Source organism: Phocoena phocoena, chromosome 2, assembly GCF_963924675.1.
Source record: "Phocoena phocoena chromosome 2, mPhoPho1.1, whole genome shotgun sequence".
Lineage (NCBI taxonomy): Eukaryota > Metazoa > Chordata > Mammalia > Artiodactyla > Phocoenidae > Phocoena > Phocoena phocoena.
Window position 1 is genome coordinate 67,144,678 of NC_089220.1, and position 17,434 is coordinate 67,162,111.

General features: G+C 40.1%; 1 protein-coding gene across 1 annotated transcript; it reads right to left on the minus strand.

The window, feature by feature from the left end:
• Positions 1-2,867: 2,867 nt before the first annotated feature.
• On the minus strand, positions 2,868-17,140 carry COCH (cochlin). The gene is made up of 12 exons (XM_065871519.1): positions 17,069-17,140; positions 16,086-16,142; positions 15,941-15,991; positions 13,643-13,799; positions 12,660-12,793; positions 12,080-12,142; positions 11,354-11,398; positions 11,108-11,255; positions 8,254-8,357; positions 7,316-7,542; positions 6,623-7,139; positions 2,868-3,390 (listed from the first exon to the last, which is right to left on the minus strand). Exons 2-12 carry the CDS (start codon positions 16,117-16,119, stop codon positions 3,215-3,217), a joined length of 1,656 nt encoding a protein of 551 aa, XP_065727591.1. The 5' UTR covers positions 16,120-16,142; positions 17,069-17,140; the 3' UTR covers positions 2,868-3,214.
• Positions 17,141-17,434: the final 294 nt, after the last annotated feature.

Sequence of the window (17,434 nt, forward strand, 5' to 3'; positions counted from 1 at the left end):
GTTGGCTACATTATTTTGTGTTGAATAATAAAGTGCAATACTTTACTCTCCATTAAAGTAGGAAATGGAGATGATTTCTCAGTGAGTCCTTCATTTTTATGCTGTTCTTTTAAACTTTATACTGTTTATTGATATTCTAATAAGATTAGAACAGTTAATACTGTTAAGAATGCCTTTCTAAGTATTTCACCCAATTTGGGGATTTAAAAATCTTCTATTGAAGTAAGTTAGATAATTCAAAATAACCAAAAAACAAAAAAACAAAACCAGCAGATATGCAGTTTTAAATCATTTCCTTAAGATACCCTATTACTTTATTAAATCTGAATTTCAATTAATAGTGTTGTCTTTCCTATCTAGCCAAACCTGTTTCCCACAGAAAAGTTCAGCAGAGAATAAACATTGCATTGTTCATTAATTAAAAGTTATCCTCATAAATGTTAAGTATTAATATCTTCAAACTTTTCCTTCAACAAGGTAATAATCCTTTTTCTTTGAAGGGAATTGCAAATGCAATTAGAAGGTAACATTAGAAAACTTAACGTGACAAAATTCTATTTGAATGCCTACTTCAAAAAAAAAGAAAATTACATTGTATGTACATTGAGAAATTCTGTCACCTACCATAAAAATCGAAATGTCAATTTTAGTCATTGCTGGTGAAACACTAAAAGTTTTCAGAAATTTTCTTAAAGTATTGTTTTTCTGGTTTTCTGAATTGAACATTCAACTTAGTGAACAAATTAAAGAGGCATTTTCTCTTCCTTCTTTCTTTTTTTTAAATAATTTAGAAACAAGCTTTCCAAAGCTAGTATTGTTTCTGGCAGCTGTTCCAAGCCAATGCATTACTGTTGAACTGAAGTGTGATTATCATCATTGCAATGCATAAACATTCATCTTTTTTGAAATGTATTAAAACTGAAATGAATAAAAATAGTATATATGTTTATTTTTATCTACTTTGGTTGTATTTTCTCTACAATATTAAACATTTGGAAGAGACTAAAAGGATGCAAAAAGAATATCTTATTTGTGTGCTTCCATTTGTGACTTAATGGGAAATTATGTAGATTCATTTGACTATTAAATGGTGCTTTATACATAAAGTTTGAGTATTTTTATATACAAACTTTTTAATATGTCGACTTTCCCAATATTTAATCATATTCTGCTCTTTTCATATTTATTCATGTACTTTTTCCATATTTCAAAGTAAGTTATCCACTGAAGACCAACATCTCATTTAATGCATTAAGGCTTATAAATAGGCTAGCATAACAAATTTAGGCATGCTTGCAAAGTTGAATTATATCTTTTAAAAAATCCTTTTACTCTATTTTTAGCTGTTAACTCTATCTTGATTATGTTTAGTTTTAAAAAATAATTAACAGTAACTTAAATATAAAGTGTTCACTTCTACTCTCTTGCTGCTCTTTAAGTCAAAATATTAGCTTCCCTGGTTACCTCAAAACTTTGTTCTTTATAAAATTTTTTAAAGAGCTAATGACTAGAGGCTGGGTTTTCATTTAATTTTTTAAGGAGTGGTATTCTCAGCTGAAAGTTGTCTATTTATTGGGAAAAAAACATGTTAAACCCGTTTGTGTTGTTAAAATTCTCCTCGTTACATGAATCGGTCATATTTGTAGCTTTATAAAGGGTGGGGGCAGTGGCGGTCAGGGGAGTCATGACTTCCCATATTCTCTTTAGTCAAATTTTTATGTAGTGTCAAAGGCAATTTCGGTTCTGCTCTCTGATACGTAAGCTTTTACACAAGCTGTAAAATTGTTAAACTCAAAAAATTTGTTGGAGTATAAATTTTCCAACCAGTTAACACCTTTTTCAGGTCAACTGGTTGTAAACCATTTCAGATAGGATCAGTGTATGTGTGATGGGAAATGAGAGTGTGCAGATGAATGAGAGGATAGATCCTGTCCTTAGAGAAGACAGGCAGGATAAGATATGACAGCACTTCCGTCGGAGAGGAGAGTTCTTGGTGAGGTAATGATTGATAGTTACATAAAGGGAGTTTTGATCACTTTTCTTAGGAACCAACTTCACAAGGATGTTTAAGTAAAAATACTATTAATTACAAAAGAACTTTGTTGAACCAAGTAATCAACTGTTTAACCTGGTACTGGCTGTGCATAATGCCTAAAACAGTAGGCATTCAATAAGTAATTGGAACAGAAAATAAATATATTTAATCTTATTGCATGATTTTAAGAAAACAACTCGGTCTTTCAACACGAAGTGGTTAATGTGTCAATAGAATTTTTACCATGCCCTAGGGGGAGGCACTTGGAATAATAAGTAAGGGACCTTAGAATAATAGTCACTAGCAGTTTTATTGCTTAAATAGTCAAAGTAGAATATTCTTCCCTGCAGTTCTCCTCTTTGAAAGGTGTGCTTTTCTTTAAAGCTAAGTGTTTATAAGTAAACACTTATAAGTGTAAGTAAAAATTTACCAACTTAATATTTTTTTCAATACATGGTTGACTTTTAGAGTATAAGCCAAATACATCAATACACATATAAAATTAAGGCTATAAATAGAAAAATACCAGGCAATTCTTCAGTCTTGTTCAGTGTGATATTTGTTGTTATTATGAAAGTACACTACAAAAGAGGCTTGATACCTAAATCGCTTCCATTTCGTCTGTAATTATAACTTTTAGTATGTTAAGTAACTTTTAGTATGTTAAGATCTTAAAACCAGGTTGTTGACTGGTTTTAAGACAACATCTACTTGGGTCAATACATATTTGAACTAAGTTGAGCTGTTTTCTGTTTGTTTCTCGTTTTCCTTATATGTGTTTCTCTTTCATTTTCCTTATATGTGTAATACAGAAGTAGAGAAGGAATGTTGCTTTTGGTCTAAATATCAGCTGCTTTTATTGAACTATAGAATTTGCATATCTATACATTTAATATGCATGTTAAAATAGAACTCTTAAAATTATAATCTACGGTATCTCCTCTTTCCTGAGTTTCTAAGGTTCGTGATTATGAAGCCTCAGCAGAGTATTTTGAACAATGGAGTCTGAACTGTAATTAGAAGGCAGCTTTAAATGAATGCTTACTTGCTTACATTTTTGCCATCTTTAGTATAATAGTTTTGTGTCTGATCTTAGTATGCTATATAGTATTTCAGTATTACTAAAAACAACTTATACATCCCCTTGCACTTTTTCTTTCAGTTGTCAAAATGTCACCATTATTGCTGGGATTCTAAGAAATCTCTACAGATGCCTCTGATGACATCAGAAACAATTGGTTCTAATCCTGTGAACTCTCTTGTGAAGAAAACATGCGACTCCTTTGGTTTAGAGGCCATATCTTTCAGGTCATCCAGAGGTGCCCAAGCCACACCAACAGAGAAGATGGTGATACCTACAATAGAAGTATTTTTAAGTCAATTAAAACCAAGTTCCAGCTTATGTATAAAATTACGTGTATATATTTTTCACCCATTAGTACATAGTTGCAGACAAAACTGCCTTGTAATGCCTGAAGAACTAAATCCCCTGTACCAAATTGTTGGGCTGGTTTTAGCAGTAATCGTGATGAGAATGGCTAAACAGTTGGGTCAAAACCACAGGTTTTGCCATCAGTGCAGTTTACCACCTTAACAGAGATAAGTCATATGATCGCTGAAAGAAAAAAATAATTTGATAAAGTTCAACATCCATTCATGATAGTACACAGTAAGCTAGAAAGAGAAGGAAGCTTTCTTAACCTGATAATATCTAAAGACAAGAACAAACCCTACAGCAAACATACTTAGCGAAATGGTGAAAACTACTCAGAGTTTGGCATGAGGAAGGACAACCTGCTATCATCACAATTAATTGTTATACTGGAGTCATAGCCAGTATAATAGAGCAAGGAAGAATGACACAGAAGATGGGATATATAAATGATGAAAGTTTTCTAAGGCTCTTGCCTTGTCTGGGGAACGGTGACAAGTCCTCTGTGAGTGATAATTGTTTCTCCCATTTCAGTATGTGTTGCATTAGCAAACTGGCCAATAGTAAGAAATTGACAGGGACTTCTCTGGTGGCGCAGTAGTTAGGAATCTGCCTGCCAATGCAGGGAACACTGGTTCAAGCCCTGGTCGGGAAGATCCCACATGCCCCGGAGCAACTAAGCCTGTGTGCCACAACTACTCAGCTTGTGCTCTAGAACCCGCGAGCCACAACTGCTGAGGCCCACGTGCCTAGAGCCCATGCTCCGCAACAAGAGAAGCCACTGCAATGAGAAGCCCACGCACTCTAGCATAGAGTAGACCCCACTCGCAGCAACTAAACAAAGCCCGCAAACAGCAGTGAAGACCCAGTGTGGCCAAAAATAAAGTTATTTTTTAAAAAAAAATTGACAGTCTTTAATCCCAAAGCGAAAGTTTTCTGATGATGAAAACAGCCAGGGACTTTCCTGGCAGTCCAGTGGTTAAGACTCCATGCTTCCACTGTAGGGGGCACAGGTTTGATTTCTGGTTGGGGAACTAAGATCCTGCATGCTGCACAGCGCAGCCGAAATAAAGTAACAAAAACCGCCAAAAAATGTCTATGAAGTGTAGACTACCATCTATGTACTGGAGGAAATCCCGCATAAAATTTTGAGAGTTTCTGAAATAGTTACTCCCTTCTATCCAAAGCTTCATCACCCTTCTAGTGGTATACAATGATCAGAGTTGTGAATACTTAAGACATAAATAAAGCAGGTTTCGATGATGTAAAAGCTGCTTGAAACAATTACTGATTTATCATCACCAGCTAATCCTCCCCTCTCCCTGGCGAAAGAAGTCAAAAAACTTTCTCCCCTTCAGTTTTCTTCACTTATAATTCTACATTCAAGCTCAGATTGTCAAGCTCAGGCCCAGTATATAATTACAGTTAAAAAACCAAAACAGCTGTGCCCTAGCCCTGAACACCTATCCTATCTTCTGGCTTTTGCTAACTTTCACTTTGCTATCACTAAAGGATAACTTTCATGAAAATAGTGCGGCCCAACCTCCTGAAGTTCAATTAATCACATAGGGAGAATATATTTGAATTTATTTAGTTCACTTTATGTAGCCTGAATCCAATCCTGTTAACCACAAATTCAGTAAGCTACACTTTTAAGGAGTATGATAGCAAAAAAAAAGGTCTTCAACGTAAGTTAGTTGAAGAATACATTAAGACAGATGTATAAAAATAAGCCATTGTACATATAGCTTAAATTGCAGGTATCCATTCTCTATTCTACTTAATAAAAACAGTATTCCATCAATACCTATAAAAGTACACAAGTGCACTAGCAGAGGTGCTAATAAATGTATAAAAGCAAAAGTCATTAGGAATTAAATAGGGAAAAGGAAGTACAGAGGAGTATAGAAAAATGTAAGGCTCTTCATTCTCCCCCTCCCGTTAGCATTTCTGTTTTTTTAAATATTATTGGGGGCTTCCCTGGTGGCGCAGTGGTTGGGAGTCCGCCTGCCGATGCAGAGGACACGGGTTCGTGCCCCGGTCCGGGAGCATCCCACATGCCACTGAGCGGCTGGGCCCGTGGGCCATGGCCGCTGAGCCTGCGCGTCCGGAGCCTGTGCTCCGCCATGGGAGAGGCCACAGCAGTGAGAAGCCCGCGTACCGCAAAATATATATATATATATATATATACACATATGTATATATATGTATATATATATACGTATATATATATTATATATACGTATATATATATATACATATTATTGGACTCCCAATCACTCCGTTTTTATCCCAGGAAAGGGAACCTCCGCTTTTTCTTGGCCTGTTGATCTCAGCAACACACATGCTAATGTCTTCAGGAACTAATGGCCTTTACCAAAGGTAATATTAAGGTTGGGGTAAGAGAAAGAACCTTTTTATACCCTTTTATAAGTGTTTCATTATCTCAAGGGGGATAAAAGACACTGAAAAGGAAATCTAAGTGGAATAGGGTTAAAGTCTTAATTGGTGATCTTAGAAAACTCATGGCAGACTGAAAACTACTAAAAAAAAGGATAAATTATCAAATAGCAGATTCATAGTAAGTTATGATAAACTGTAATTGAGGGGTTATATTTTCCAAGTTTGAGCCAAACATGAACACCTGTAACATTTCCTTGACATATGACATAGCTCTCATCGCAATTCTCCCCAAAATGCAGTGGTTAGGTAAGGATTCAGCCACACTTACCTGGGTTTTGTTTTGGGTTTTTTTAGAGGATTACAAAATATTTATTTTTTTACTTTTTTGGCCACATCACACAGCATGGGGGATCTTAGCTCCCCAACCAGGGATCGAACCCACACTCCCTGCAGTGGAAGTGCAGAGCCTTAACCACTGGCCTACCAGGGAGATCCCTGCCTGGATTTTAATACTGGCCTCACCACTTACTAGGTGTGTGATTTGGGAAAGTTTGTTTCCTTATCTGTAGAATAAGATTTAGTAGGGCTGCTTTGACAGTTAAATCAGTTAATACTGGGTAAAACTCTTAGAACAATGACTGCCATCCTGTAGATGTTTGTTCAATCAAACAAACACTTAAGTTTATATTTACTCCTAAAATTCACTGAACCTCTCCCCAGTTCCCTTCCCAGACAAAGGACAAGGACCTTACCTGCATCATGTGCAGCAGCAGCAGGCCCTCGAACATCGTCATAGGACTGCCCATCTGTGACAATTACCAGGAAGTTCTTGTTGGGGCTGTCCCTCATGGGACCAAACACATTTCTAACAGTAAAGGAAATGGCATCACCAGTAGCTGTCCCACCACTCATATAGCGGATGCTTCTGATAACGGCTAGGACATTCTCTTTGGTGCTATAGTCAGTGAAACTGAATTCTGTGCGCTGATCGTAGGTGAACTGTACGGCAGCTATCTTGGCACCAATGTCTGAGATTTCAAAAATCTTAGCTATGTTGGAAACAAATTCAAGAATGAGGCGGAAATTACTTTCTCCAACACTACTGGAGCCATCAATTAGAAAGGCAATGTTCACTGAGTTATAACAAGTCTTGCTGCACACCATTTGCTCATGAGTGCAGAGCTTCTGTACCAGAGGTTTTACGTATTTTGTGGTGCCAAACCAATTGGGCATGTAGTAAGAGAAGAAGCCATTACTCCGACAGACAGCCTAATGGGAGAGACACATAAAAAATAACCAAAGGAATCAAAAGTTGTTTCTTTAAAATTATGAAAACATTAAATCTTGAATCTTCAAAGTTAATCCAGATATGGTCCAGTCAGCACTACGCCTAGAGGTCCCAAACTGAATCACTACTATAACAGAAGACACTCTCAACTCCTTACCTTGTCAACAAATGCAACATCCTGAACCATTCCCAGTTCCTCAGGGATAGGCTTAGCCACAGAAACTATAAATACATTGACACCAAACTCTCTGGCCACAATGCCTGCTTCCTCAATGTCATCAGAAGGCCAGCCATCAATGAATACCACCACCACTTTGGGAATCCCTTTTCTCGCTCCAGTGTCTGCTGTGAAGAATTTCTGGGCGGTGTGCTTCAAGGCTTTTCCTAGGTTTGAAAAAGAAGCAAACTGGAACGGCACCACTGCTTAAAATGACACTTCTATTTCCCTGTACAAACTTGATGCCTCCAAGTTTAAGAATTTAACTTATATAGAACTCAGTTCTTTAACACGTGCATCAGATGGGAAAGTTTAATTATCCATCATGCCTATTTTTTGTCTTCACAACCCACATTTCTTCCATCACCTACCTCCCAGAGCGTTACATTTCCTTTCCTTACATCAATCACCAGTCAGAAACATAAACCTGACTCCCACTTCTGTACTTGTGCTCTCTGTCTAGCCCCTTAGTGACTGACGAGTACCTCTACAGGCTCAGAACAAGAAGTCTCCCCTCAGAAGGTCCAGCACCCTATTTTAGTTCTTTCTGTCACATCTGCATTCATTAGATGAGTCCGTTGATCTTTGCTTCTTTTAAATATTCTAAACAGGTACTTCTCTAAAGTGACATCTGCCCTACCTGAGGATTATAAGTCACAACGTCTTATATTTTTTAAAATGAGCAATACCAATAAACCCTTTGGTACATTTTCCATTATAAATTAAATATCTCAGATATCAAGTGCAGACCTAACCAAGATCAGTGCCAGGAAGAAGAGTTTCACTTCTCCTTATATAAAATAGCATAATACTGTCTTACATGTCTCATCATTCATAACCCTCTCTGTGTTACATCCCAGATGCCGAAGTCTACTTACCTGTATTGGTATTACCCCCTCTGAAACCTACTTCCTTTATGGCAAACAAAACATCTTTGGCTGATGTAAAGTTTTTCAAGTAAAATTCTATTTTGGGATGTTCACTAGGCAAAAAAGGGAAAAAATGTTATCCAGGGAGAATTGGAAATGTAAAACAAACAAGCAATATTATATACCTTTAAAAAAGTCTTTAAATTGGACAATACCTAAGTTTCTTAATTCCACAGCATACAGCCAACTAGGGTATATTGCATCCTTACTTGAATTTTTAGGGTTCTTTCAAAAAATGTAACAAAAACAACTGCTACCTTGAGGGTTTATTGTATTCTGGGTAATATGCTAAATACATACTACATGTATAATCTCATTTCATCATAACTGTACAAGGTAGGAATTATTATCCCTATTACATAAATGGAGGCCCAGGACACCTAGGTAATTTACCCAACAAAACATAACCACATTTTAAATTCAGGTTTGTCTGGCTCCTAAACTATATGAAGCACCTGAAACCGGGTGGCTCACGGCACTGGGCTTAATGGAAATCTGCAGAGATGGGCACCAGATAGTTGGAACATAGCTGGGGGTAAGTCTAGGTCTGCTCCAGTGGGGGACCTTGGAAGCCCTGAATAGTCTGGGTCTATTAACCCAGGTCTCTGGTCAGAAGAGGCAATTTCAGTGACACTAAGGCCAACATTTTTAAAATGAGAAAACTTACAAGGAAACAAATTATAAAGTATTATAATATTGAATTTATCTTATGATAAATGATATTGACATTTGCTAATCTTACAATTATGTGTATTTTAATAGATTTGGGATTTTTCATATTTAATAGTAAAAGAATTTCAGCTTTTATAACTTACTCTGTGTTCATTAGAGACCATGTTGAGTGAAAACAGTTAAAGCACAATTTTTGTGTTTAAAACTTTTAGATAAGTCAAAATTTCATCAGTGCAAAATTTTAAGATCTTAGCATTATCAATTGCCACTAAGTCAAGATTTCTGAAGGAAATAGCACTCATTGTATTTCTGCATACCTGGTGGCATGATTTCTGTATACTTGGTGTAATGGTTGGGTCACAAAATCAGTTTTCATGAGTCGATAACCTTTTCATTTTTATGGTCACTTATCAGCTATCCAAATTATTATTTATGAGATTTAGTCTTATTTTTGCATCCTTAATGAGACATTCTCTTATTCTACTTAAATATAAACTCTTGACATAGTTTATCTATTCTAATGTTCTTCCTAAAATAGAAAAATCATAAATCAGGAAGTTTATAAAGAAGCTAGTCTTTGTCTGCGTCTACAAAGTAGTGTAGCTTTCCTCTTGAAAAAGAGTTAGGTAAAAACAGCAAAGAAAAAATATTAGAAGAAAAATATTGAGGGGAATTTGCCCTATGAGATGATAAAATATACAATAAAGCTACAATAATCAAAGCATTGTAGAAAAGATGTTAGAATTAACATATGGATCAAAGAAACATTTGTCTAAAGTTATAAATTGATATCACAAATGAATGGAATAAGAAGCTCATTTTTTTAAGATATGGGACAATGGTTAAATTATGTATAAATCAACAAAGTTAATGATTCTTACACCAAAAAAAATTCTAAGAACCAATTGTAAAAAACAAGATAATAGAAATATAAATATTTGTAATCCTACTTGTGACACCCTTACACACAGCTGATAGTAGTTTAAACTGAATCAACTTTCTAGAAAGCAATTTAACTCTTTATTTCAGAAGCCTTAAAAATGTCAGAACCCGGGCTTCCCTGGTGGCGCAGTGGTTGAGAGTCCGCCTGCCGATGTAGGGAACACGGGTTCGTGCCCCGGACCGGGAGGATCCCACATGCCGCGGAGCGGCTAGGTCCGTGAGCCATGGCCGCTGAGCCTGTGCGTCCGGAGCCTGTGCTCCGCAACGGGAGAGGCCACAACAGTGAGAGGCCCGCGTACCACACACACACACAAAAAAATGTCAGAACCCTTTGACCCAATCTCACTTCTGGGAATCTAGCCAAATGAATTTATCAGAGATGGCACAAGGATGACATAAGGATGCACAGTGTAATTGTGAAAAAACAATAGAATGGTTAAATAAATCATGCTAAGGAACATTACGAAACATCATTTTTTGAAGAATATTTGTGATACTGAGCTCACAATGCTCAGTATTGTGAGCATCAGTATTTTGATATAATCTGAGCTTTTGATATAATCTGAGCTTTTGAAAAAGAAATACACACATATGTACCATCAAATATTTTCTTAAAATACTGAAAGGAAATACAACATTTTACATTGATTATCTCAGAGGGGTATATTTGGGAAATTTTTTTTCTTTGTGTTTTATATGTTTTTCAAGCTTTCTCTAATGAGCATGTGATAATCCTAAAAGACGTGAATAAACACTACTATACAATAAATAAAAGGTTAAGCTTCAGATTTCCAATCAAGGGAATATGGAAAGAGCTAAAAAGAATAATGACCAAATAGGAGAAATAAACATCACTGCTTCCTCCTTCAGGGAAGAGAAATTAGGAATTGAGCAGAGCAGATGTGCAGAAGTAATCTGTATGAACAACAAGACTTTTAGCCTATCTTCTGGTCCTCAAATAGATAGCATATAATTCTCTAAATCCTTTTATTCCAAAAAGGAAGCACTTATACCTACCCAGTCTGCTCAGGCAGTCTTAAATTCTGACTTCATAATTTGGGAATCCAGACTGTCCACACCTCAATTTGTTTATATTGAACTGAAATGTATGTACCCACTAAAAGGACTGATCATTTTTCATCATTCAAGACATCATTCAAGTCTCCTCCCATTTTAACAAGGTTGGTACCTGGCTTGAACAAGGCCCACGTGTGGTCCTTCTGTTCCAATTCCTAACATTAGAGCCACTTTCCCAACAAAATTCTTCTGTAGATTAAATCGGCGTTGCCCGATATTAAAACTTCCATCGATCAGAAATGCAATGTCTGCTTTACAGTCTGTGAACACCCAAACAAGTCTTTCCATTAGCAGTTTCAAGAGAAGGGAGGGAGAGAGAGAAAATGTTATATTCCCAAATGGATATCCGGACTCTTACCCTTATTGCCAGTTTTCTTCTCCGGTGTTTTCTTTAGTCGTTTACCTGAAACAAAAAAAAAGCACCTGGCATTAGCAAAAGGAAGACAGTTCCATAGAAAGAGACCCACAAGGGAAAAGCTCATGATAAGGAGCGTCATTCTTGAAAATACTTTAAAAAAATAATAATTTCCTCATGATTTTCTGGACTAGGGAAGCAATGCCCCAACAAAAAAACAAGTCAGGACTGTAGTAGACCTACATATTTAATATGCCTCCAATCCAGGACTTTGATATCCCAAACCCACAGTTGAGGTAGGATTGGAAACTCAGAGTTAGATTCTAATGTTCTTCATTTCTTTGACTTTAAAATTGCCACAGTCTTAGAAAGGGAGATCCCTGGCTATTTCTCAAATAGACACGCACTCATTTCTTTTATTCATATGACAAATGGAACTAGAAGTTCATGGTACTTTTACTTAGACCAGTTTCTAGGCATAGTTTATCAAATCAGGGAGAAATGGTAGGACTTCAAGAGAATGTCTAGCAGTAGAGTTTATCAATGAAAATAAAAGAAGAATAAGTAATTTGAAATATAAAATTGAAAGTTTCCCTATACAATATACCAGTAAAGGTATTTGCTTTGTGTTTCAATATTTTAAAAAAGGAAAGCTTTTATCAATAACACTTATTTATAACTTCCTAATGCTGTGCCAGGCAACTAGGAGATAGGTTCCATATTTCATACCTATTGCTGGACGTGCTGTGGACACTGCTTGTCCTGTGGCTTCCTGGGTACCACTTTTGCCTTCTGTTAAAATAAAGAGAAGACTATTTTTTCCTCTTCCTTCCTTACCATCAAGGCATAATGAATCTAATTTAGGGTTCTATAGGATGATAAATGTAATAGAGTGATGGCAATTGCAAGAGTAATTGCTGCATGCTAGTTTCAAAGAACCAAAATGGATTCTCATCTATTGTATCGTATTTTTAAAAGATCACCATAAAATGAGTTCACATTCATTCACCCGTTTTTTTGAGTTAGGGTTATTTGGTAAATGTCAGGGCATTCTGATTGCAGGCAATTCAATTTTCTATTGCCATCTTCTGACAGCAAGATAATTTTCCTCCCATTTACCCAAGTTTGGCTTGAGTGTGTCCTTAACCCTTCGGATCCCCTGACTCTAACCCACAGTTGACCCTTCCAGTCTTGATCACAAGTTTTTCCATCAGAGTCAAAGAGGTTGAGCTGAGAAAAGCAGAAAACTTTTTGGGGGGTTGGGGAGACAATATTTACACAAAAGTAAGAACACTTTAATTGTACCTACTTGTCACTGTGAAAGAAGCAGACCATCTGGAAAGCGTCTGAGACTGGATGCCATTGGCAGCTACTGAGGAATAGTTTTCTCGACCTGGTAGGCTATAGATTCTTACGGGTCCCCCTGAGTTGCTGATTACCCCCCTGCAACACAAGAATAACAGCTGAGACTCTATCCACACTTTTTCAGGGGCATTTGACTGACTTATAGTGCCATACTGCACCTATTATTCTGATTAATCAAGAAAATAGTTCAGCAGGGAAGCCATCTAAGGATGCTGTCAACCTTTTTAAAAACTTGCTTACCCAGGTACAGAATCTACCTAGGTAAATGGTTTTGTGCTGTGAAACTTCTTAAGTATTAATAAGGACACACTTGCAGTTTCCTGTTCCCTACAGCTCAGAGGATCAGAGTTAAGAGTGCCAAACAGTCTTCTAAAATACCCTAACTACATGTCCTTGAACTTCATTTTTTTTTAAAAAAGTGTCATACTGGCCATTCTCTCACAGGACAGAAGAGTGGTGATGAATATGGGCTCTGGAGGCAGACCTGGGCTTTCAGCCCCAGCTCTGGCTCTTGCTAACAGTGGTGGCCTTGGGCAAGATACTTGACAACTCTCTGAATTCAGTTTCCTCATCTGTAAAATGGGGTAAAATTGTACCTACCTTGTACAGCTGTAGAGTCGTCGTGGAAGTTAAAATAATGGCTGTCATACAGTAAAAACTCAGTAATATAGTACATGATTAGGAATGTTTTTAGAATCACAGGACTCTAGCTATCCAGAAATAATGCAATTTGCCTTTAGTCAGAAAGCTTCCCTTATGTACTTGGTGACTCAAGGATATCCAGGAAAACCTTAAAAATGTATCCATCTTCTATGGCCAAAATTGGTACCAAAAGAAAGAAAAGGTGGGAGGGGGTATCCAGATGGCTAAAGAGAAAGGGAAATAATCACACTTGCATTTCTCTCCCCTTGGCATGTTGGAGCTTACCTGTGGATGGCGGCACCACATATGCTTGATACAGAAGCATATACTATGTTCCCAAACACGGAGAATTCCTCTAGAGGGCAACCCCCTGGACAGAGCACATCTGCTTTTTCTTTCCTGATGTCCAGGCCTCTGGTAAAGCATGTGATAGCGATGGGAACTGAAGAGAAAGGAGAGAAGTAAAAACCATTCTTAGGACATTTAGGGAAGTGGTGGTGGGGGAACTAGAATATGAGATTGAAATTTTACTTCCCTAATTTCTACACTTCTTGTTAAGAATATTGATGTAAGTATTGTTCCATACCATTCCAGATTTTAGCAAGCCAAAAATCAGTTTTCCAATTTAATCTAGTTCTCAGACACTGTAAAGTCTAATGGGAGAATTTTAGTTCTTATCAGTTTGGAGATACATAATTGGAAATATATCAGAATTAGAAAATAACATTAGTCACTGACCATTTATTAAATTCATTCTAGAAATATAAGAACCTCAACTCTGATTACAACTGTGTACATAGTTGCCTGAGGTGAAGATATTAAATCTGGGTTGAACTTCTGAGGAACATTTTTATAGAAACATGCACAAATCTAAGTCATCCGTTGCTTCTGAGGGCCATTTATATCAGTTTTCTTCAAATGCAGCACATTAAAATTATATTTTAATTTAAGCAAACCAGTAAAAAGTGCTTCACTTTACAGAACGTCATTTAGCTCAATCATTCATTTTTCAGCTGAAGTAATTAAAGCCATGGAGTTATTTTGCCCAAGGTCACACAGCCCAAGGAAAATTCTGTAACTCCTGCAGGACAGGAAACAGAGAAGTTAGTCCGTTCAAAATGGAGCATTTTAATCTGAATTGAACCTGCTTATTTCCGCTCCAGATCTGTCCAGAGAGATATATCAGGCAGTGAATGCAGTTTTAGAAAGCACTGTTAATACTCTCAAGTTTTACATGGTCAACCTAATAATCATAGTTTTTACTACAAAAGATGTTAGAGACAAGCCCTTGGCAACATGTAACAAGATAACTTAATACAACATATTAATTCATCAATTTACTGTGACTATTAAATTGAGGATAATGTTTTTAAATACCATTTTCCAAACACGGGAAATTGTGGTTATCCAAACCTTTTTGAAACAGATGTTTTCCAAACGTTTTTGAAACAGATGTTAATCATTAAAAAATTTTTTTTTCTTTTTCCAAGACAGTAGTGCTGTCTGGTCATACTGAGAAGCCTGCCTCTTGCAAGGACCTTCTTCTAAGAGCCCTCTGAGAAGCCTGCCTCTTGCAAGGACTCTCTTCTAAGAGCCCTCTGTGCCCAGCCCTGGACTGTACACCTCCATGGAAAGGAAGGCAGGACGCCATGAAAGGTACAATGCTGATTCCTTAGCTCTGAAACACTCTAGATTGCTGGGCAAGCTAAAATCCTTACCAAGAACAGTAGCCTCATACCTATGAGCTTCATACCTGTTAGCGAACAGCCTTAATTTTCCTCCCATTTTCGAGGCACCAGAGGCTCTGCCTTTAGCTGCCAACACCGACTTTAGTGTGCGTTTGTGTGAGGGGGCACTGAATACAGCCCTTTGCAATACTTACCTTCCTTTCTCCTTTCAAGAAAAATAAAGGATAGATTTTGAAAAAGAGTTTGATTTTTATGTTGTATAAAACACACCGAACCACACACCCTTACTCGGACTTCTACGTGTGGAACACACTCCTTTTAGACTCTCTCGAATATGAAATGGGCCCGTAAATGCTGCCTTTATTTTTATTTATTTTTTTTTATAGGGGTCATTCCTGGAAACACAGCGAGGGGGTCAAACAAGATGGGACAACGACGTAAGCCTCTCTTTCACTCCCGAAGCCTCTCTCTGTCTCTCTGACAGTCTGAAGGCCTCTCCCTGACCCCAAACTCCGCGGAACACCCAGGACTACGGCGCTCCTCAGTGGGGCTCAACGAACACCCCCAATTCTGCTGCCGCTGCTCGGCTTGCTGGGGGCAGAGGAAGCTCCGGGGTTGTGGGTGTGGATGAGGGGAGGCTTCCTTCTCCGCACCTTGTGAAGAACGTCCCCATCGGACCCCAGGAGCCCCTTCCCGAGGGAGAAATGGGTAAGCCGGAGTAGATGGGCTGTAGGTATGAATGGGGTGCGCCAGTTCCAACCTTTGCACCCTTATAGCTCCAGCCCCCGGCCAAGGCCCAGGGGCTCCATCTGAGTGCGTTCCTACGCGCTGGCCCGCAGCCCCTCGCAACCCCCGGACAGAGCCCTGCTCCCGGACCCGGGAACCCGCAACTTACCGGCTCCCTCGCTGCCCGCGGGCTCTGGAAGCAGCAGCAGCAGACAGACACCTGCGAAGAGAGGACAGCTCGAGGGCTGGTTCCAGCCTCCACCTCCACCTTGCTTGGTGCGAGGGGAAGAGGGCGGTGAGGGGCGCGTACCCACCAAGGCAGAGAACCGGGATCCAGGCTGCAGACATGGTAGCCTAGGGGCTGCTCGGACCTGGGAGGGAGGGAGAATGCAAGGGAGGCTCCCCGAGAACGGAGACCCCTACGTCCCCACCACACCGCGCCCGCCCCCCGCCCCCTCAGGGATCCCGCAGCCCTCGGAAACCCAGGGGCGGCCGAGGAGAGGAGGAGACCGAAGAGGCCGCTGCCCGGGAGCTCGTGCCACTCTCAGTCTGGAGGCGACGCTCCGGCTGCAAATCAAGCCAAACCCAGAGTCGAGGTGCAACCCCGGACCAGGAGGAGGGTGCACCCTGAAGACAGACAGACAAGCTGGGAGCGACAAAGGGGAGGCACGAACAGACAGGCGTCAGGGACCAGCACGCCCGCGCCGGACGCCGGGGACTCTGCACCTGAGTCGAATCTGCCCGGCTGCGCCCGAGTGCGGAAAGCGCGGCTCCCACGGCCGCTATAAAGGCTGGGCCGCGCGCATGAGCACTGTGCGGGGGGCGCGCGCGGAGAGGGGGGCTGGGAGCTGGTCCCCCGGGACCGGGCGGCGGCCGTCCAGCTCCGCCCTCACCCCCTCTCCGTCCCGGGGTGAGGCCACGCCGAGGCGCCACCCCCGCGGCGCGGGACTCGGCCACCTGGATGCCGCGTCCATCCCCGGGGGAGACGCGAAAGCCCGGGGGAGGGCCGGGGACCTCGCCCGCCCCGGCGTCAGGGGAGCCGGGACGAGTGCAGGGCGGCGGCGGGAGCGCGCGGGGAGGTTGCCCGACGTGCGGCGACCGGGCGTGGCTGCCCGAGGGAGCCGGCCTCACCCGGGCTGGGGAGTGGTGGTTCCCCGCGCACCGTCCCCGCGGCGGGAGCTGCGGCGCCGGGAACGCGGGGCCCCGGAGAGCTACCAGGTACACGCGGCCTCAGAACAAACTTCCCAAATCTGTGCTCCCGTTGAAACAAAGTTCGTACTTCTGAAGTCACGCCAACCTGGGTTGGATAAACGCATGCCCTGTATTTGTTAGAAACCCCATCAGCGGACTGGTTTTTCTTCGGATTTTAGGGATCCAGCCTTCCGACTTTGTTTCTGCCACGGTCGGATTTTCCCCGGGGGCTCCATTTACCGTCATGGGTAGGGCCACGCTTGGGAGGTGGCCCGGACCCTTCTTTACATTTGCCTTTTCTTCTTTTCTAGATCAGGAAGGATTTATGACTGCTTTTCCAAACTCCCAGACCTGGTGTCTGTTGGGATTGCACAGATCTCAGATGTGGTAATATGCTCTTCCACCCCTCTCTTTCTCTCTCATCCTGGTAAATTTTCACATGAGGAAACGGGAGAAAGCAGAATTCACGTGG

What these genes read in the sequence shown, in the direction of transcription:
- COCH (XM_065871519.1), bottom strand. Translation starts at nt 16,119, where the DNA reads ATGTCTGCAGCCTGGATCCCGGTTCTCTGCCTTG. An exon ending in TGCTTCTTTCACAGTGACAA is followed by an intron (nt 12,143 to 12,659) that starts GTAGGTACAATT and finishes TTATTTTAACAG; the next exon opens with AAGGCAAAAGTGGTACCCAG. An exon ending in CACAGCACGTCCAGCAATAG is followed by an intron (nt 11,399 to 12,079) that starts GTATGAAATATG and finishes TTTTTGTTTCAG; the next exon opens with GTAAACGACTAAAGAAAACA.